Source organism: Chinchilla lanigera, unplaced genomic scaffold, assembly GCF_000276665.1.
Source record: "Chinchilla lanigera isolate Chin_1 unplaced genomic scaffold, ChiLan1.0 scaffold00024, whole genome shotgun sequence".
Lineage (NCBI taxonomy): Eukaryota > Metazoa > Chordata > Mammalia > Rodentia > Chinchillidae > Chinchilla > Chinchilla lanigera.
In genome coordinates this window covers 19,330,781-19,353,334 of record NW_004955425.1, presented here as the reverse complement: position 1 = coordinate 19,353,334, position 22,554 = coordinate 19,330,781, and the positions used below count along the sequence as shown (strand labels likewise).

The window sequence follows — 22,554 nt, the reverse complement described above, 5'->3', positions numbered from 1 at the left end:
TGTACTTTGTATTTTTCAGACTGTTTATACTGCCTACTTGCTGCTTGGAATCCTTTAACCTCCAGCTCTCTATTTCCCCCTTACATCTTGACCCTAATAACCACTATTTCATTTTCTCTGTCCTCTGTATTTGACCTAAACATTCTATATGAATCACATTGCACAATATTTTTGTTTCTATGTCTGCACTTAGAATACTGTCCTCCAGATCTACACATCCTGGAGCAAAAGGCTGTCTTCTTTTCAAGGCAAAATAATATTCTGTGGTGTACGTATACTGTCTTTTTGTCCCTGTGGCTGATGACAGAGCACTTAGATGTTTTGTATGTCTTGGCTGTTATGAATAATAATGCAATGAACTTATACATGCAGAACTCTTTAGGAGGTGATGATTTTCACTTCCTTTGGACATGTGCCTACAAGTGGGATTGAATGATCACATGACAGTTCTATTTTTCATTCCTTTAGAACTTTCATAGTTTTCCCCACAATGGCTACACCAATCCGCATTCCTAGCAGTGGACCAGAATTCATTTTCATTTGCACCTATGCTAACCCCTAGCCACCACCATTCTGGGATCAAACCCAGGAGCATTCTACCACTGAGCTGCATTTTTCCAGCTTCTTGTTAACTTTTGTTTTGCTTTTAATTTTGAGACAGGGTCTGTCTAAGTTGCTCAGTCTGGCTGTGCACTTGTGATCCTCCTGCCTCTGACTCTTGAGTAGCTGGATTAAAGGCATGCACCACTGTGCTCAACTTGTCTTATTTTTTTGATAATAGTCATTCAAGCTGTGTGGGTTAGGTATCTAATAATAGTTTTGGTTTCTATTTCCCTGATGATTAGTGATGTTGGACAGCTTTTTCATGCACATGTTGGCATTTTTACACCCTTTTTGGAGAAATGCTATTCGAGTACTGCACTTTTAAAAAAGAAGCTATATATTTTCTTGCTATTGATTTACATGAATTCCCTACACATCTTGCATATTAACCCCTTTCCTGATTTAAAATTTTCAAATATTTTCTCTCAATGTGTAGGTTGCTTTTTAATTTTGTTGATTGCTTCTTTTTTGTGCAGAAGCTTTTTACCCTCTTTGTTTTTGTATTTGTAGCCTAAGCATTTGGTGTGAGATATAACTAAGTATTGTCCAAAATAATCTCAACTTCATACTCCCTCTGTTTTTTCTAGAAGTTTTATGTTAAATGTCTTTTGTTTAGTTTTTTTATCTATTTTGAGTGGATTTTTGCATTTGGTGTGAGAAATTAGTCCAATTTCTTTTCTCTACATACAAAGACCTGGTTTTTCTAGTATCACTAGAGACTTTTCCCCCAGTATCTTTTTAGTGCTGCTGTTAAAAATTAGGTGACCATTTCTCCACAGCCTCACCAGCATTTGTTATTGGTTGATTTTTTAATGCTAGCCATTCTTACTGGGGTAAGGTGTAGTCTCAATGTTGTTTTAATTTGCATTTCTTGAATGACTAATGATGTTGAACATTTTCTCATGTATTTATTTGCCATTTGTATTTCATTATCTGAGAAGTGTGTATTCATCTCAGCTGCCCATTTTTGGATTGGGTCTTCTACCGGGGATTGGATAAGAAAATTGTGGTACTTTTATATAATGGAATATTACTCAGCTATAAAGAAAGATAAACTTGAGGCTTTTATAGATAAATGGTCAAAACTAGAGACCATACCCATAAGTGAAATAAATCAGACCTGTATGTGAAAGCACCACATTGTCTCACTAGTGTAAAACCTGAAAGAGTTAATAAAAACTCGGAGGTATGATAGACATTGTGAAATGACAGGAAAACGCTCCAGGGTAAAGGGCAACTGAGATGTGGGAAATGAGAAGGGAAAGAAGGAGAAATTTTGTATGTGTGTATATACAGGATAGTTAACATAATTGATCTACTGTCTTCCATTTCTTTGCTGAAAGAAATAGTTAATGAGTCCTTGATTAATCAATATTGCATGTCTCTATCTGTTTTCCTGAGAAACAACTTTGAAGATATCAATATGTAATACAACAAGCATTGTTAATTTCCTACCACTTTGTTTGTAACTCTGTATTGTTTGTACTGTACTCTTGCTGTTTTGTAAAAGGTTGTCTGTCTGTTAATGCTTTCCTCCTTTTTTTTGTAAAATAAAAAAAATTAGTTGACCCTATATGCCTAAATTTTCTTGGCTCTCTATTCTGTCTCACTGTCCTGTGTGTGTGTATGCCAATATCACATTGTTTTGATTAATGCAGTTTGCAATATAGTTTAAAACCAGTAAGTGTGATGTCTCCGACATTTTTCCTCCTCCGAAGTACTTTGGTTATTTGAGTCTTTTGTGGGTCCATATAAATTCTAGAATAGTTTCTTTTCTGATTCTATGAAGGGTATTGTGGCATTGCATTGGATATATACATTATTTTAGATTATATAGACATTTAAAGAATATTTATTGCTCTGATCCATAAGCATGGAATATTTTTCATTCATTTGTATTCTTTTCAATTTACTGAGCACCATAACAATTTTGGAGCGTTTGAGATTTGACCATATATTTACCTTCGCCAGTGACTTTTACAATTGTGTCTTGAGGTGGACGTTCACCCTGAGAGTAGGAGCTGGAAGCCCGTGACCTACAGAGCTGGGATCTCTGAGGCACGCACAGCATCTCAGGCTCAGTAGTCCAGGTTCTACTTCTCACTTTAATTTATATCATAGGATAGATTCTTTCTTTAACTGGCTGAAGAGATAAATAGGGTCCAAACTTGTAATTATCGTAACTTAAATCTGTGTGTTTCTCTCCAGCTCTAACAGTATTTGACAGTAATCATACTGTGGGCCTTCCTGTAAGCTCCGAAGTCCTGAGGCTGAGGAACCAGGGGAGTTCACATGTTTGAGGGGGCAGAAGATGAATTATCCACTGAGAAGGGAAAGAATCCTCTGCCTAGGCCATCAGGGGGTTGGACAATGCCCACTTGTTTGGTGAACGCAAAATTTTTAATTCAGCCTATGGATCCAAATGCTAATTTCTTGTGGAAACACCCTTGAAGACACTCCCCAAAATAATATTGTACCAGTTATCTGGATATGCCTTAATGTAGTCAAGTTGACATCAGAAATTGACCATCACAGGCAATTTTGATGGATCTGTGGAGGTCTTCATCTCACTTGACAGGGTCTCTCTGTGCAGTTCATTGTTTTGCTTTTTTTTGTTTTTTTCTGGTACTGGGAATCGAACTCACGACCTCACATTTGCCAGGCAAGTGCTGTGCCGCTGAGCTAAATCCCCAGCCCCCTCTCCATGCAGTTCAGGCTGGCCTTCAACTCACTTTGCAGCCCAAGCTTGTGTCACACTTGCAAGGGTCTTCCTGCCTCAGCCTTCCCGAGTGCTGGGATTACACGTGTGCACCACCAAGCCCAGCTTTTGACATGTTCTTCTGCAGCTGATGGCTTATGCATAGAATCCAGTTGTTTCTATAATTTCACTTTTCTGTATTTTGTGTTTACCAATCTAGACAATAGTCTAAGAGAGAAGAACCACGAAGACTCCAGGCTGGCTCATTTTCCCCCATGGACTCATTTATGGACCATCTAAAATGCTCAAACATGGAGTTCAGTGCCCTCTTCTGCTTATTCATAGGCAGCTAGCCAATCACCTCCCACCACCAATTGAATTTTGTGGAAGACAGTTAAAATTGTCCCCTGAATTTTAGCTACCAGAGACTCTTAATATGCTTTCTACATGGCCCCATTAAAACTCACCTAACAGACCAGTGGGGTGAAGAGTAGAGAGGAGGATAAGATGCCAGATTACCATCACTCTGCAAATCTTCTCCAAAAGAATCTTTGCCAAGTTCTACACATTTTGCCCTTCATATCTGTGCTATTTTTGATGTGCGGTTTCATTTAGAAACGTGTAACTGATTTTCATTATTTCTTTTGAAAATGGCTATCTTGGTTTTGCACATCAGTGTGAAATGTTCTATATGTATCTTAGTTCTTTAAAGATAAAATTTCTTTAATAAAATAAAGATGAATGGAAATTTTCCAATATTGAGTAGCGTCTATTAGCAAGGGAATAAAAGAGTGAATATTTTCTGAGTAGGAGCAGTTGCTAACTCTCATTTTACCATATACACAGAATTTATTTTGACTATAAATTAGATACTGTATATGAGTTTTCTTTTTATTGATGAATGGACAAATCAAGTTTTATAACACACAATATCCTCAATAAGATAATAGAACTTGCTATAAGATATATTTATGAATTCTAATGTAAAGAAGTAATTACCTATGAATTTATGTTCAATGAAAAATTTCATATGCTAAATTTCTTTGATGTATAGGTTGTCTTTATCTTCTCTGTATGCTGAAGAATCTGAACCTCTTCAAATTATAAATCTCAAAAGTAGTAATTGAGGATACCAGTGATAGAAAATATTTATCTGAAGCAGAAAGAATAAATTCATTATGCCGTACTCTCTAATGTCAAAAAAAGTAATGTCTGTAAGACACAGAGTATAATTGGTGGTGAAAATGAAAGCAACAGAATGGTGGAAATCTATCTGCTCTAGCTTTCATATGTTTGGACCGTGAATTACTCTGTTAGACAGTTAATAATTCAAACTTCATAAAACTCGCTGTTGGCTAAATTTGACATACTGATTCTTATTAGACTAAGAAAATCTGGATTAGGAAACAAAAAAGTGGTGAAAAGACTTCAGAAATAGGAAATGACAGAAAAATTTTTAATCAGATTAGTGATCTAATTATCTGCCTTCCAAAGCACTGAGACAGAAATATTGCTAGAAAACAAGGTTCTATTAAATGATGGAAAATAATTTATTTTGTCTGTATTCATAACGACATGTCATTGTTCTTCAGAATCTGATATTGGTTTTTCTATGAGATCTCACAGAATAGTTGGTAGGGCAAAATGTGGCATTCTTTTACTTTCTGGCAGAAACATTTCTATTAGCCTCACAGCTATTTTCTTCAGAGATGAGCCTTCTCCTGAAGCTTGGTGTTGGGTCAGGCCTTGCAAAATCCAAAAGACAGAATGAGTCAGATCCCATTCTGAAGTGTGCTAAGGTCTTCTGATGACTCAGTAAAGGGATTTTAGAAACTGAAGTGCCAGTAAAGACAGGACGTACAGTTTTAACTTTAATTGATATTAGAGGATTTGTGAACTTTGACCCAGATATCTTTATTTTGTCTACATTGTCTTCCCTGGCAATTACAGAGTACCCAAGGGCTTACTATCCTATGTAACAAGATCTATATAACCTTCCTGGACATCATGAGCAGAACTTCCTCCTATAGATCTGTATCATATTTTATATGTTCATTCATTTATTTAGCTTGTAACATTTAAAAAATCATTCAAATTAATTAATACTGAACAACAAGTATGGCTAACCATGGCTGGAGATATAGCAGTGCATACAGCAGTTTATATTCTTTGCCCTCAATGGTCTTAAATTAGTTTTATTACTAATTATATATATATTATTTCTTAAATAAGTTAGAAGACAATTATAGCTCTACATGTTTTTATACATTATTCCATTTAATTATTACCAGAAAAGCAGTATCTCTGTAAGAAAAGTGTTATCATCTCTAGGATAAGTATTGTCATTCTTTACCTATAGAGGAAGAAACCGAAGTTCAGCATATATAACTGCCAGGTGGTCACCTTGTTTAAAAGTCATAGAAATACCATTGCACCAGATTTTATAGTGGTTTAAAATGACTATTCTCTCTCTCTCTCATCTAGCTATCTCTCTATCTATTTACCATCTCTATCTATCTATCTATCATCTATCTAACATCTACCTATTATCTATCATCTATCTATCATATCAATGTATCAATCCTCTATCTCTGTCTGTCTATCTATCTATCATCCATCCATCCATCCATCCATCCATCCATCCATCTAACATCGCTCCTGGGGATTGAAGACAGGGGCCTCCTGCATACCAGACAAGCATTGTACCTCTGAGCTCTACCTTTAGCCCATGAGTGTTATTATAAATGCTATGCAAATTATACAAAATATTTTGAACTTGAGACAATAAGCCTGTTTTCAAAAGCATCACCATTATTTTAAACTCTGCTTTATGCCAGTAACACAATTGGTTGATCAATTAATTTTGATTTGGAGATTAGGGAAATGTTTTGTTTGTTTTTATTATAAATTGATAAGGCTTATTTTATTGTTTTTGGCTAGTGATATGTGTTCACTCAAACAAGCTAGAAACAGCAGCAAAGAACACACACACACACACACACACACACACACACACACACGCACATCCGCACCCTGCGAGACAGAGAGGTTTCCCCTTATTTTGCTACTTCTAATAAAAACATTATAAGCTACCACTAAATAAAGCCATCACTCTATGAAAGAAGTGACAAACACTTTAACCTAAATAATGGAAATACCTTTAGAAAAAAGGCAATGCTTACAGCTAAATAGTTTGATTATTTCTATTTTTGCACTTTTCACTGCTTGAGTCTAACAATAAGTGTTTAGGAACTATCAATGTACATAATATCTTTGAAACATGCCCTGAGCCTACACACAAGCTTCAGTTTTGAACCTATTTCCTTCTTTTAGTGGTGACTATAATATAGATACAGAAACAGTCATTGACCTAGGGGTTGGCAAGCTTTGAAATAGGAGCAGGGGTCACAGAGTGTTTAGTGTGATCTTGAGTTACTGGAATAATAAAGGCCATCTCTTAAATTACTCCTAATTAAGAACGCTGCTGGTTCCAGAGTTTGCTGGATTGAATGGTGGACAAGAAATTTCAACATGAAGGAGAGAAAAATGAAGGCAAAGATTAAGGCAATTATCACAAAACTTAATAACCTAAAATGAAAACAGTGAAGGAGTCAGTTATGTCAGGAAACAAAGTCTGAGGTCACTCCTGATACTTGCGATATCTTTCAGAGTTACCTGTTTGTCACTGGTTAGGTTTTTGCGTTTCCACGTGCATGTGTATCTGGCTCTCTTAGAAGTGCTTTTAAAAGAAAAATATGGCTTGTGTCCCTCTGGGATTCAAATGAGATGAGTAACATCTATAGTTAATATTTTTATGATATCAGCCTATGACTATTTCTGTCATTTTTGATGCATATTAGTTGAAGTCCTATATCCAGCTAAGTCGTTTTTAGTCTGAGAATGAGCCACAGGCCGGAGGACTGCACTCTCAGTACTTGCCTGGTCTTTACTGGATTACTTGGCAATAGAATGCAAAAGTACCGCACACCGCTAGAGCAATCACGCTCTAACGTTAGGGAGATCATGCAGTGCAGTGGCCTCTATGAATGCTACGGAGATGTGGGGCTGAGGGTAAAGGAGAAGATTGGGCTTAGTTAAGGATGCATAGGGGTCTTATTTTCAAACCTCCCTTTTCTGATTCAAAATTTAGATTTAATCCTTATACAAGTTTATGCTGTGTCTTCTTAGAAAGGGCAATGATAATAGCTTTTTAAATGAAAACACTGATCAAATATTTCATAACTAATGGAATAGATGTTAATTACTTTTATTATAGGCACCAATATTTATTTTATTCATAAAATAGGATCTCATTTACTATTAATAAATGTGATTAATGATGTTTGACTTATTCATTTTATTATTGGTACCTGAATCCCAGACACTATAGTACATAGTACCATTATAGAGTTGAGTTGATTATTTAAAAGATGAACCAGAGTATACATAATAATAAAATTCACAGCTAGCATAATGAAATAAATAAAAAGACTGATGGAAACATAAGTGCAAAGATTCATAGCTTTGTTTTATTGTGAGGTTCAGAAGAGTCAAAAAGTCAATGCAGAGAATTAGGCAATTGAGCTGGGCCAAAAGTGAATACGAATCCTCCTGCTGATGAGACGGGAGATTCTAGGGTAAGGGGTTAGTGTTTGGATTCAGGAAATGCAATTGCTATTAACAAGGGTGAACTAATAATATATATGAGAATTACAGCTAAGATTTCTTGAGGCTTCTTTGCCAGATCTTCTCTATTCTTTATGTCTTTATTCCTCACAATAATCCTGTATTATACTCACTGTATCATCTACATACTATAGGCAAAGAAACAGATTTTGAAATTAAGTAACTTGACCAGGACACATACCTGTCAGATGATGACACTCAGGTTCAAACACAATATGCAGTGTTAACTGGCTCCACAAGCTTTAATTCCACTCATTCTATTTTAAAAATACCTCTCTGTAATTTAGATAATAAAAATAATAATTCAAACAAGTTACACACAGCACATTCAAGCTGCTACAGTATAGTGGATTTTGACCTTATCCAGCCATTTACTAAGTATTCTTCTAGAGTAAGATATTTAAACTTACTGAACTTCAGTCTTTAGTGATTTCACGTGCAAACATGAATCACTGTTGTAAGCAGCACTTTAGTCAGTGTGTGTACAGTAGTGAGATGTGCTGGACATGTGACAGAATGGTGGCTCCCTCTCAGTGACACTACCCTACCCTATTTAACAGGCAGCTACATGGGTATGACACTACTTTCTCAAATAATACAAAAGTTCATAACTATTGGTAGTCTACAGCCTACTTTCCTTGATAGTATGACTTCTTAAATCATTTTAAAATTTATTTTTAAATGATCCATAAAATAGTTTTACCTATTTATAGGTTACTATATGATTTGGCGTTATACATCATGAAATACATGTGTAAGCTATACATTAGAGTAACAATATCTATTGTCCCGCATGCTTATCTTTCACTGTAGTGAGAAAGTCCAGAATCTTTTCTTGTAGCTTTTGAAATCTATTCTGTACTATCATTATCTGTGGTCATAACAGAGCCATACAACTTCTTATTCCTACTAAACTATAACTTAGTACTTGCTGGCCAACTTTCCCCACTGCACCCTCTCACCCTCTCCAGCCTTTGGAGCCAGCATTCCCCTCTTCACTTCTATGAAGTAGTTTTCTAAATTCTTCACATTAGTAAGATCATGCAATACTTGTCTGTCTGTGCCTCGCCTATTTTACTTAACATAATGATCCTCAGCTCCATCTGTATTGTTGCATGGATTCTTATATCTGATATTATCCTATTCTGTGTCTATATTATATACTGTTCATTTCTCATTTAATGGACTCATATTTTTCCATTTCTTGGCTGTTTATATAGTGCTGCAATAAACACGGGAGGGCAGATATCTCCTGAACATACTTATTTTATTTCCTTGGGATAGATACCTTGTACTGTAGAGGAATCTCTATGTGAGATGACGTCTATTTTTAATTTGTTTATGGACTCTCCATACTGCTCTCCACAATGACTGTGCTAATTTACACTCTCACTAATAGTGTGTAAGGGTTTTCTTTCTCTACTGTCAATATGCATATCCTCACCAACACTTGTTACCTTTTGTTTTTTTATGATAGTCATTCTTACTATGAGGTGTTAGATTATCATGGCAGTTGTTTAAATGTCCTCCATGATTAGTAATGTTGAACACTTTTTTTGCATATTTCTGCTTGTCATTTGTGTGCTTTCTTTACAAAAATGTCCATTTAGTTTTACTGTCCTATTTCTAGCCATGTTAATGTTTTTTGTTTTGGTGCTGTTGAGTTTTTTGAGTTCCTTATATATTCGGGACATTAGTTCCTTATCAAAAGTATAGTTTACAAATATTTTCTCCCATTCTATAAGTTGTTTTCTACTCTACCATTCCCTTTATTGTACAGAAGCATTTTAGTTTGAGATACATGTCTTGTTTTTGCTTCTTTCTTGTGCTTTGGGGGTCTTGTATAAAAATTTTTATGCATTTTCTATGTTCTGAAGTACTTCTGTGTTCTGATAGTAGTTTCATACTATTCTTACACAGTTACTTTTTAAAACATTGCTTCAGATGCAGAGTTAATTTTTAATTTGTGTTTGGTTTATTTTCATATCAGACTTCTTGATTAGAAAGATTACTTAGCACGCCCTGTCCAGACTTGCCACTCAGTGCAATGATATTCTGAGAGATTTCATGTTTTATGCTTGCCTATTTGTGTATCTTTTCTACCTGAGAAAATGTGGACTAGGATGTGTTGCAGCTGCTATCTGTTAAGCATAAATATTTTTAAAGCTATTTCTATAGGAAGAACTAAGTTTAAGGCCATCATGTTTCATCTTTAGGGAGAAATATTTTCCTTTAAGAGCGAAATATTTCATTTTAAAAGCTTGAATAAAATGTCATACACTTAAAAAGAAAAACAAGACAACAAAGTAATAACAAAACATTTCCCTTCTGTTTAAATTGTAAATAGGGCTCCTCTACACTTTTCCATTTGATTAAGAACTAGATAAATTTTCATTTACTTTAGTACTTTTTCCTTAGTAGTGGAGTGTTCATAGTTTTCTGTGGTAAATATCATGGCCTTCTTATTTCAAATGTCTCCTCTTATTTGTACTATTTCAGGTTTATATTTTACATATTTTCAATGCATATATTTTACATATATTTCAATGAGTGCTTATCTAAGAAACTGTACAATGAAAGTAACATATTAGTCTATAATTCCTTTTAGAGAATGTCGCCATTTCATAGAATTTCAAAGTTGATCAGAACATAAAAACAATTGGGGGCAATCCTTTCCTTTACAAGTTTGGATATTAATGCCCAGGAATGTTACAGGGTTTGTCGAGGACTTATCCCATTTTACATTTCTCTATTATTCCATAAACAAGTCTTGAGTTCCCACTATGTGAAAAGCACTGTGCTCAAAGCTATGTGGGATAAATGTGTGTGAGAGGTTTTTCTCCCTCAAGGATACCGCAGTTTAGAGAGAGGCACACATACAGGCAAGCATTAACCGTAGGACAAATGCTAACGAAGTAAGCTTTCTACAGGGTCTTCAATAATTCTAAGAAACTATCATTCTTGTGTTGAGCTGGTTCTCTGCTGGAAATGTTCATTTCAGTTCACAGGACTTTGTCCAGGCCGTGGTCACTGCTGGAAACTGGGACACCAAGCCTAGATTCTTCTCTCTCCTTTCCCTTCCAGCATCTGCCACTCATAGTCCAATACAGACCTGCCTACTAGCTCAGATGAGTCCTTAAGTGTGGTCTTTTTCTTTGTCTTGACTGCCACTGCATTAGTTTCAACAATTTTCACTCTTGTAGACTCTTGCGGAGGCCATCTAATTCTTCAGCTTGTTTTTATTCTTCATCTCCTCAAATCCATTGCGAAGGCTCCAGCCAGTTTGCTATCATTGTCTGACTCTGTCAGTTATCTGATTGAAGTGTGTGACTCCCAGTTATCTCCGGTCTCAATTTCATTCCTTAGTGTAACAAAGACCAGTCAGGCCTCCCTCATACTTCTCATAGTGGTTATCAGATACTCTGCAAGTATCAGATACTCCGGCCTTTGCTCAGGCCATCGCTGTTCCCCAGAACAGTTTCTCCCCTCAGCTTCACCTGCAGATTCCCACTTACCTTTTAATGCTTAATTGTTACCACTTCAGGAACCCTCTCATCCTTACCAAGTTCTGGTCTCATCAGTGTGTGTACTACCATAGATACTTCTGCTATACATGCTGTGTCTGTGTCTATTTCCACCAGTAGATGTGCATTCCTCAAAGACAGGTAACAAGGTCTAAAGTGTCATTTGTTCTTACACAGTACCTAGTGTGTAGTAGAAAATGAAAATTAATTTACTATGTGTATTGGATTGTTTATTAAAATAGTAGTAAAAGATATAAGGAATAGAAAAAGATATCATAGAAGAGAGTGATTAATTTGAATTTTGAAGGTCAAGGAAGACTTTATATAAAATTTAGTATTTGAGTTACACCTTGGAAGACATCCACAATCAGAAAGCAGGGGCAGCAAGAACTAAAAAAGGAGGTTTCCTATAAGCAGAGGTAATGAGCTGTGATTGTATTGCATTGCATGAGAACAGCCCATCAAAGTGTCGCTGGAACTCTTGTAAGTAAACATGGAAATAGATCAGCTGAGGATTTAAACCACTATCTAGGGTTTGTTCTTAACTTCACAGTCAGTGGGGATAGAGTGAATAGTTTTAGAGCAAAGGAGAACACGATCTAGTTTTCTTCTAGAAAGTAAGCATTTCAAGACTTAAAGGTTTTGTTGTTCATTTTTTTCTCTGTCTAATTTATTCTAATCTAACTGAAAGGTGACTTGCTTAAAAGTCAGAACGCAAGCATGTTTTAGGACACTCTCCAATAGATCTTTCTGTAATAATGGACGTGTTCGATATGTGTTGGTGTATAATGCAGTAGCCACTGGACATGTGGCAACTTGAGAAACTGAATTTTTAATGTTACTTAATTTTAATTTACTTACACTTGATTTTAAATAGCCCTGTGATGAGTGACTACATATTAGACAATAGTGTTAGAAAGTTCTCCCAGGCAGGGTCCAAACAGGAAACAGATGGAATACTCCAATTAGGAAATTTAAAGGAGATTTTCTTTATGAAGAGACTTTTCCAAATGTGTGGGCACATCTAAGGGAGCCACGTGAGAGTGCTATGAACTGTGCTTAGTTACATGGGACCAGTGATGAGATAATTCAGGGAAGGATTGCTGGTCAAGATTGTAGGGGTATAAACCTAACCACACTGGGTCTGTATTTATAATAAGCAGCAATAATTTTAACAAACCTTCACTGAATAAAGACCACACTAGAGCAATTCTTTTCAATGAAGTCTTTCTTTCCTAGTTCTTTTGTTTCCTGATGAAGAACGTGGATGCTTTCTCTGTGCAGTGCAGAACCAGGCATGTTTTCTCAGTTCTTTCCTCACAACAGTTCATCAGAGTCCTCTTTCGCGTTAGCGAGGTTTTGCTGACTTCATGATGGCGCCTGTCAGGGATTCCTTTAAGGAGCATCCTCTCCACGGAGCACTTGAGACAGGCAGGATCAGACTGTTATCTGCGGCTGTGCTTTAATATCCTGCCCTTTCTGTCTCTCATCTCAGAACACGGAATTCTCCTAGCTTCCTGCTTGATGATTTGCTAAGGCTTTGAAAACAGAAGGAACCAGGGCTTTTAAACAGGATGGGGCTATTTCTCCTTGCTTTATTTATTTTTATGCTATGTAAAAGGAATAAAGAGATGTAAAATGACTCAAGTGAAGCCAAATAAATCTTGGTAGGTAGAGCAAGGATCCAATAAATAGCTGGAGGTGAACGAGAAGAAAAGTGTCGGTAGTTGGGGATGGGACATGGAGGGAGAAAAAAGGAAGAAAGAAGGTGGAACTTTACACTCCCTGTAGTGTTAGGGGGCCGTGTGTTATTATCTAAGAAGCAAAACGGCTTTGACCCAAAGAGACATTTTAAACTAAGGTTATGCTCTGGATAGAAATTAGAAAACCTTCTTTACAGCTCTTATTGAAGCTCTTCATGCTGTCACCTCCTGTCGTCCTTTATTAAAGTTGTGCATGCTCTGCTACTGGGTCTGGGGAGGCTGATGTCTTTCAGTTGTTTCGATGAATCACATCACAGAGGCGAGTGAGTTTCCATAGCCAACACAACAGGAGTGTGTGAGCACATGGGTGTAAGGGACGAGTGTGTGTGTACGTGGGTGTAAGGAGCAGTCTCTCTGTTCTACTCCTGGCCTTTTTTTTGATGATCTCTGCTTCCACGAAGTGGAAAGAAATATAACCACAAGCTGATAAAGCAGTAATCTGGAGAATAAGGGTGAAGTTCTTCAGGTAAAACTAAAAACCGTCTCTTAGCCTGTTATGTATTTATACCATTGCCTCATCCAGCCCTGAATTAATGTTTCATAGTTCCCCACTGCTAGTGTAGAGAATGCTGGCAGAAACACCTAAGAACAGCTTTCATCTGGGTTTGTCACCAGTTTTGCTTCAACAGCTAGAATTTGATTTGTGCTCAGGCAAATATCCTAACTTCAGTATCTCCTCTCTCTGCTTCCCTTTCTCCCCTGTTCCTTCTTTAGACATAGTTTTCATTGTGTGCACATTGCTCACTTTAAAAATTGAGTGTAGTAAAAACTTAGTGGTCCTCTACTGTGTCTCCCAATCGGTGACAGTGGAAAAAATTTTGGCTGGTAGTGGCTGGGAGTTGGTATTGGAATTTAGTGCACATGCCTCCACAGTTGCTAAACATGTGATTTATAGGATAATCACAAAGGGTATTCTGTTTTTCACACTTCAAATATTAACAGAGAGAAAATGTAGAACTGAGGTTTAGGTGGGTACCAGCAACTTCAGGTAATAGAAGACTTCAGCTGTGCCTTGAGGCTGAATTCTAAAATTTTCTTCAAAAATCTAGTGTTATAACTTCTTGGCATATTGTAGACCTGTAATTAAACTATCTTGTGTTTTGAATGATGGTTTTCATTTGTAAGTTAATTAACTCCATTCCATATGCCCCACGTATGTTACTAATCAGAATTTTAAAACAAAGTTAAGATATACTTACTCATATCAACATAGTAAAACAATTTTAAGGGTGATGAGCACAGGCAGAAACAAAGTAAAACAGGAAATGTTATTGATGTAAAGATAGGTGATAGCTTCCTTTTGAGCAGAGTTCTGGTGAAATTCTTTAGGGAAATCACCTAGGAATAGAAAGGATTTTAGTAGGTGCTGTGGGAAACTCTCTCTGAAGTCAAAGGTGGATTTTATGAGAATCAAGGAAAAGAGATAGGAAAGTAAGGGATACTGCTCCTGTAAAGGGTAGTGCTCAAGAAGATGTGGCAGGAAGTAAGACCAAATAGGTAGGTTAGGGAGAAAATACCCGGTCTTAAATTTCTTGTTAGAATCTTTCCTTTTGAAGGTGTGAGTCTAGGGATGAGGACAGTGTTTGACATCTACCTAGGGGTGTCCACTTGCCTCAGTGTCTTTTATCATGGTCTATTCTGTAAACTTGTTCCCTTATCAGCTCTTAAACCTGCTGTCCTGATTTTCAAGGTCTTCTAAGAGCTCTTTTCAGCTTATTAATTTAAAAGCAGCAATTTTCCTAGAGGTGAATCACATAATGATTTTTTCCAATCTCTTTTATATGAGATACCATTGAAAAAGTACGATTAGATTCAATCCACTTGTCTCCCACAAAAGTAATATGTAGAAAATATCAATCAAGGTGACTATGTGCTTAAAGATTTAGCTTAAGGATGTAGCAGGGAGAACTGTTCTGGTCAAAGAATGCAGAGGTGTTGCACAAATTATCTATAAAGAGCCAAAAGCAGCATCCAGTTCTTACTTAAAACAATTTGTTCTTGGAATACTGTCAGCTAAAACTGTGGTCAACTTTTGCAAATTGTATGAATTTGCACTGCATATTTTATTTAATGTTTAGCAAAACTCCAATATGGCTCTGCATAACTTACACAACAGACCAAGAAAATGACTTCAGAAACTCCCACAGAGGTTGACAAATTGGGCATCTAATGCTTTTAAGCTAATTGCATGCTTAACAGTTAAAGAGCTGACTTGTTAAGAATGAAGATAGGAGTTTCATGGAGATAATGCTCTGCCTTCTGCCACATTGAATATAAGCGAGCCCTGTATCAGAAATATTACAGAAGCTTAAAGAAGAAAATAGTGTGAGCCTTAATCGCTGTTCTACTTAGTCTTAAGTGAAGTGCTCATGCATCATACACAATATCGTATCATTTTTTGAAAACTATTCTTGAATTTTCAAGCTGTTATTTTCAGGAAATTTAGGAAGCAAATTGCTAAGTGATAAAGTGTAATTTGATGCCATTGCTTATGTCATTTTTTTCTTCCTTGCAGGCAGGAAAAAAGGAAAGGAGTAGTACCCTGAATACTGCTATAGACAACATGTGCAAGAAAGCCCGAGACCTTCGCAGACAGGTGAGAAGACAGAGACCCAGAGATGGACATAAACATGCAGAGGAACTTTTATTCACCCCAAGACATTCATTTCGTGTTTCTGTTCTTTCCAGATTAATTTAGAACAAGAAACAACGTTTACATACTTCTAATGCTTTTGTGGTAAATGTAAAATAGAAAAACAGGATGTGCATTAATGTGATGCAGGATTTCATTTAAATCATGGCTTTGTCCTTATCAGTTGTGAAATCTTGGGCATTGATTTCATCTCTCTGAGTTTCTCTGAACCTATCAAATGGAATTAATCATACACAATAGGACTTTGAGAATTAAATAAAAATGCATGATAGTGAGATTTTAGGGAGTGTTGGTGAATTGATTCTTATCACATTAAAAATTGAGTTTATCCTCCAAATACTTATGGAAAAGTGTTAGTAATTCAAACATTCCAATTCTCTGTTTTGATTATTTTCAGGATGCTGAAAAACTGAATTTCTATTGAAGTAAATACTGCTTTTTAACCTTGGATCTTGGCAAACATGTGATTTTAAAGAATTTCATTAAATAATTTAGAAGTCTGAGTTATGCCACCAGTTAATTTTTTCCAGAAATATAAAAATGTAGCTAATTTCATTTTATTTATTTATTTTTTTTTCCGGTACCAGGAATCGAACTCACGACCTCTTGCTTGCCAGGCAGGCACTGTGCCACTGAGCTAAATCTCCAGCCCAGTAGCTAATTTCAAAGGCCTGTCCTTTCTATCCCTTTCCACTGTTTAATAACCAGACTTCTTCCTCAAGCAAAACTTTAACATGGTTACCATTCACTCAAAAGAAGAGCAAAATGTTTTCAAACAAAAGGTTTTAATGCAATATATTATTGTAGTTCATTAGGTAGATTTAGTAAAATGGCTTAGCAATGTTTTAATTCAGAAGTGGATTTGGAAATGAAATAAATAAGAATCCTCAGACATTTAACATTCCTGTGCAAGAACACAATTTTAAGGTCTGTGAATATACCAATTTCTCAACATTGTGGTTTGAATGTGAATTTTCTTTCTACTGTCAGCTTTAGAATCTCGGAATGTAAGTGTCAAAAAGAACTTTACAGCACTCTTCTTCTACCCTGCAGTTTCACTTTGCAGATGAGTAATCAGGCCAGCATGGCAAGGTGAAGTGCCTAAAGGGAAAGGCAAACGTGGTTTCCTTGAGTCTGAACCTAAACTGAGACTCAGTTACTTTTACCCTCTGAGTTATTCACCCTTTGCTATATGAGTTTTATTCTTTATCTGCAGGATTTCAATCCCATCTGTCCCTCCTAGAACTTGGAAGAATTGTCCCTATAAACTATCAACAATTATGTCTTTTATTCTTATGTCTTCTATCTATATTGCTTTCAACAACATTATGCATAAAAAGCTAATCTACATTCATCCCTCCAAAGCTTCTGGAGTCATTATTTTTCTTAAAAAAATCAAGAAAAAGCAGTTACATGTGTGTTGAATTACTAGATTTAGCAAATAAAAGCACAATATGGCAAGTCCAATTTGAATTTCAGATTAGTAACAAACATGTTTTAATATAATTATGTTCCAAATATTGCATAGGGCATACTTATATTAAAAATATAAGTAGTTTCTCTGAAATTAAAATGTAGCCAGGTGCCCTGCATTTATCTTGTAATCATACTTATTTTTCTAGCACGCTGCCATCAGTGTGATATAGAAATAACACTGAGGTTTACAAATACTTTTTTCAACAGTGTTATTTCTTCATCAGTCTGTAGAGTTCCCCTGAGATTTGAAAGTTTGAAAATTGTACATGGCACTTATCAAGGGTCAATGTGTCCTCTGCTTCAGATTTTCATTAATGTCTGACAAAATGCCATAAACAACAGCAACCATGATTCCATCTTACACTTTAGAGTTTGGCCAGGGGTCAACAGGGCTTTTTCTGTACTCTTTTCATTGTGAGTTCCCATGGTGTAGCATTATAGGCAGGTAAATTAGATAGAAATTAATATACAGTTAGAGAAGGACTGGGCTTAAGAATACAAAGTAAAAATAAGGAAATCACAATCCTGGCTAGAGGCACATTTGAAAAAGGCGAGGCCTCAAGACAAAGCCACAATGGCTAAACTTGCGTACTTTGCTAAGGGATAAATGGAAACTTGAGATTATACTGTCATTGGTATCTTTCAGTATATTAAGTCCAGATATGCATAAGACACCTGGATGGGTGACCAGAACACCTGTACCCATCCCTTCCCCAAATGTTCCTGTTTTAGGGATCATATATAACTCAACATTAACAACGCTAGCCATATGCTTTTGCTACATGCCCTGCTTCTTTATTGGATCAATATTAGCTAAACAGCTATACTTGTAATCCTATAGGTTGAATATAGTTTGACTCATATTATACTGAGACTGTTATTTTGCTGTATAAATTACCCTTGACAAAGGACCTCACTTGCAACCTGTTTTGGACCCTTCCTCGCTCTCAGGAGCTATTGCTATTCTCCAATAAATCTTTCCCACTCTTAACCTCTTTTGTCCTTTGGAATTCATTCTTTGATTTCAGGGAACATGAACTCAGCCTATCTGACATCTAGCAGGCTGGGAGTTATATTTCTCTTAAATCAGTAGTGATCAAGGCTGGGCTCAGGCTGGGTGTTGGGGCCTTGGTATTTCTTCCCATTCTCTCTCTCTGTGTAGTGTATAATCTTCAAAAGTTCCTCCATGTGTATTTTCCAGTAAGAAAGACAGGATTTATTTCATGATGGTTTATGGTGCCAAGATATGAGAAATAGAAGCTACCATGCTTTGTTAATGGTTGATCTTTTTAGCTCCAAACTTATACATTATCATAATCACAAACCCTACACTACATTAGGAAGAGCAATCAGCAACTGTCTTTTGTAGGAGAAGTTGTATTTGTGTGTACAAAGGGTGGAGTTGCCAGAAGCCGTCTTTGGAGACATCTATGTTCTTCGATGTCGGTGAGGTTAGTCGCTGTGATTCTTTTCCTTTAGTATGCCTGCCAACCCCCCCAACCTCCTTTCCCATCCTGATGTTATACTTTTGGTTATAACACAAATTAGTTAAAACAGCAATGTGAACTATCCTGCCTTTTCTTATTCTTGCAAAGTTTATCTAACAGTTTGTTTTGAATACCTTACATACAGTCTTTCTCACAAGAATGAAAAATCCTACCCTCATAATGTTTTTGGAAAATGTTCATCTCTTGCTGTAGAAGTGATTTTATTGCTTGTTTTTAGAAAAAAGATAATCAGAATCTACCGTCTTGCTCATTCATCCACACCTCCTTTCTTCACCATGGCTTCTTCACCAGTAACATGGAAACACTTTAGCTTTGGTTAAAAAAATGAGTGGACTTCCACTGTAAGGAGAGACAGAGATTGCTGAGAAATGTATGAGGAAGAGCAAACTATTCATTTGGAGCTTTGAGATAGATTTTCTAGGAGATGACACAGCGCTTTGTTGTTTCAACTTTCTTGCTCTGACTTCTTTGCCTATTTTACTGGAGAATAAAAACATAAGTACTTGGCTAGGTGTTCTAGATTCTCTGAAATCTGGCCCAGCATACTCCCTATCATTTTTAATGTTGTTTATCCTATAGATTTCTTTATCATTTCCTTGTCTTGAGCACACCAACATATTCATCCATTCTCTGACAAAAGCATCCACTTACTGTTCATCAAATTCCATCACCTATTTCCCAACGTGCTTGCTTCAGCATGTTTATGGAACATCTGTGGTATGTTCAGCTTAGTACCTTCTGCACACTTGTAACTTCTGCCTCCTAATTTGTATACACTAAATTGAAGTCTAGTATAAATACTATTTCTTCCATGATCCCTTTTCTACTTTCACCAGCTGAAATTTATTGTTTTCTTTCTGGAGCACTTACGGTATAGGCACCTCTACTATGAGAGCTGTCCTTATTCTCCTTGAATTTCACATCCTTTTGAAATCTTAAAGTTTTTCCCTTTAGCCTACTCATATATAATTTTTTGAAAAGTTTTATCAAAATCTGCAATAAAGGAAAGACCTTAAACAGGGGATGCTTAATTAAAAATTGAAGCAATCAAATATACACTATTTCTATTGTCCCATGAAGAGCAAATCATACATTTGGTTTCACTAAGGACAGGTAAAAATTTTTATTTGTGTATATTAAGAAAAATGTTAGTGCCACAGTAAGTCAAACAGAGCAAATTTCTTGTAAAAACAAACAATGTAAAACTTGATTGATTCTTTATTTCAGCTTCTGTGTTGCTGAATTGCTATGACTGCCTTTTATCCGTGTTGGTAATACAATACTCAGAAAAAGGCTTAGGCTCTTGAAACTCTTAGTCATTGTCATGATCATCATCACCGTCACCATTGTTATGAAATCATGCTGTCCCCCAGTACCATTCCATTCAATTGGCACATTAGTTATATATTTAATTGTTAGCTAATTTTGTTCCTATTGGTCATTTGAGCTTTGCAAATTATGTTTTGTCATTTCATTTGAAGTTAAAATTTCACTGATGTACCCCAATGTTAGTTTTTCTAGTTCCCTGAGGATTATTCTTTTCTGAAATACCTTTTCTGCTTTTCATTCTCTTTCTCTCACAGTTTTATTTTTTCTATTCTCCTGTTTGGTAATTGTGGTAGGGCTTTCACATGCTTTTCACATAGGACTCTCACTTTTAGGTTTCAATTGTAGAGAAATATATTATTTTATTTGAGGTCCCAAAGCACTTATATCAGTGGGAAATAGAAAAATTGATGTTTCAAAACCTTTTATTAAACTGTAGAGAGGAAAGATGAAAAGCCCCTCAGTTTGGTTTTGTTCTGACATTGTTCATGCTGGACTACAAACAGGTATTTATTGAAAATATATACCTCTAACTCCAATTGGTTTCCCAATAACTTAAGAGTTTAGCCCCATGGCTTCTACTTCTACACTGGTGTGTTAGCTTCTGCCTTGACTTTTTTGTGTTTCTAAGTGAAAGGAATGTAATATACCATTGACCAGAATAATAATATAGAAACAAATATGACAGAGGATGCATGAGCATCATAGATGTACATGACTGCAATGCAATGGCAGAAGTCCTATATGAATGTATTAGAACATGTAAAGAATGTCACTTAGCCTAACACTAGTCCTCCTGTATCCCGTTCCTATCTGCATATCCAGTTCCTGCATAGTAATTCCTCTTTCACAATTTGCAGGACATCAGGCATACCAGAATCACAGGCAGTATTTTTCTAAGCAGAAGTGTCATAATATGATCAGCAAAGATTTATTTATGTAAGGTGTTGGAGTCTATTACCTGATGAATGACCAAGCCTTAACATGAAACAAAGGTCCTTGTTCTACATTGGTTTTCCATAAAAGTAGAATGTACAGGACTTTATAGTAGGTAGTTTATTTGAGAGGTGATTCCCATGAACAAATGAAAAAGAACATGAAAAGTAAGATGGGGGAAAGAAAGGGTATATTTTTGAGGTTGTTGCTATAGCAACAAGAACTTGAGGATTTCTGTCACCCCAATGTATCTTACCAATGGATAAAGGCTGGAAACTTTACCCACAAGCTCCTATCCCTTGGTTAATGGTTGCCTACAGGGGTGTGGACTCTCCAGAACTTCCAAGGTGTGTTTGTGCTTTGGTTGAAATTTCACAGAGCCTTGAACCAGTTCTCAAGATGGAATAGCAAAAGGAGCATGACAGGTCCTCCAAGGACCTGTTCCCCATAGCTGAAGTCAAACACAGCACCAGATGAGAAGTAAGGCACCAAAAAATGTCCAATGTAGTACCCAATCATAGTCATAACTCCAAAGGTAGAGGATCAAGTGTCAGCAAGTCAGATGGAGACAAGAGAGAAAACTGTGGTTTCACTGATTTAATAATGCTACTTGTCATTTATATAGATAAATATATTTTCCGTGGGAGAAACACCTCCTTGTCTGCTCTGTGCTTACTCTTAAAGGTTTCATGGATGACTAACACATGTCACTGATTTCCTGTTATATTCTTCTGTCATGGAACAAATATCACAAAAGTTTACAATGTGAGAATGTAGTTATTCTCCATATTTCTAGACTTTTACCTTGGTTACAAATCAATATGCTTTATGAAAAGCTCAAGGTAGTCTGTCTTTTGGGGCATGCTTACAGATGTAAACTTATATCACTGTCTATTATACAAAATCAATCCATTTTTAAAGATGTGTTTCAAGGTAGCTCATATGGTCTTGCATCTCTGTGCCACAATCCAATTACTACAAAAAGGAGTTTATGTCCAGTGCCCACCTTGTTCCCCACTCACTCTTCAAGCAAGAGCAATAGGAGCTGTGCTCTACCTCTCCACTGAAACTACTTTTACTAAGTTCATCAACAAACTCTTAGTGTTCAAATCCAATTGACAAGTCACTTGTTAAAATTTTAAATTTTCTTTCAAATTTAACCTTAACTCTCTCTCTCTCTCTTTCTCTCTCCCTCCCTCTTCCTTGCCCTCTCTCTCACCTGTCAGTCTCCTACTTTTCCTTTATGTGCTATTTAATAATGCTCACTTTTCTAGGAGGATTATGAGGGGTCATGACTTTTTATCCTGACACCTCTCACAGTACTTCCTTGTTTTTAGTAGAAGGAACAGCAACCAATGTTCAGAAGTATTTGTTGATTTGA

General features: G+C 36.2%; 1 protein-coding gene across 4 annotated transcripts in view; it reads left to right on the top strand.

Moving 5' to 3' along the window:
* The window catches only part of Ctnna3 (catenin (cadherin-associated protein), alpha 3), a 1,502,556-nt gene that overhangs the window by 772,866 nt on the left and 707,136 nt on the right, over positions 1-22,554 (top strand). For all 4 annotated transcript variants that reach the window (XM_013514887.1, XM_005385969.2, XM_005385970.2 and 1 more), the window contains exon 8: positions 15,790-15,870. In XM_013514887.1, coding sequence (XP_013370341.1) covers positions 15,790-15,870 — 81 coding nt within the window. The remainder of the gene's footprint in view (positions 1-15,789; positions 15,871-22,554) is intronic.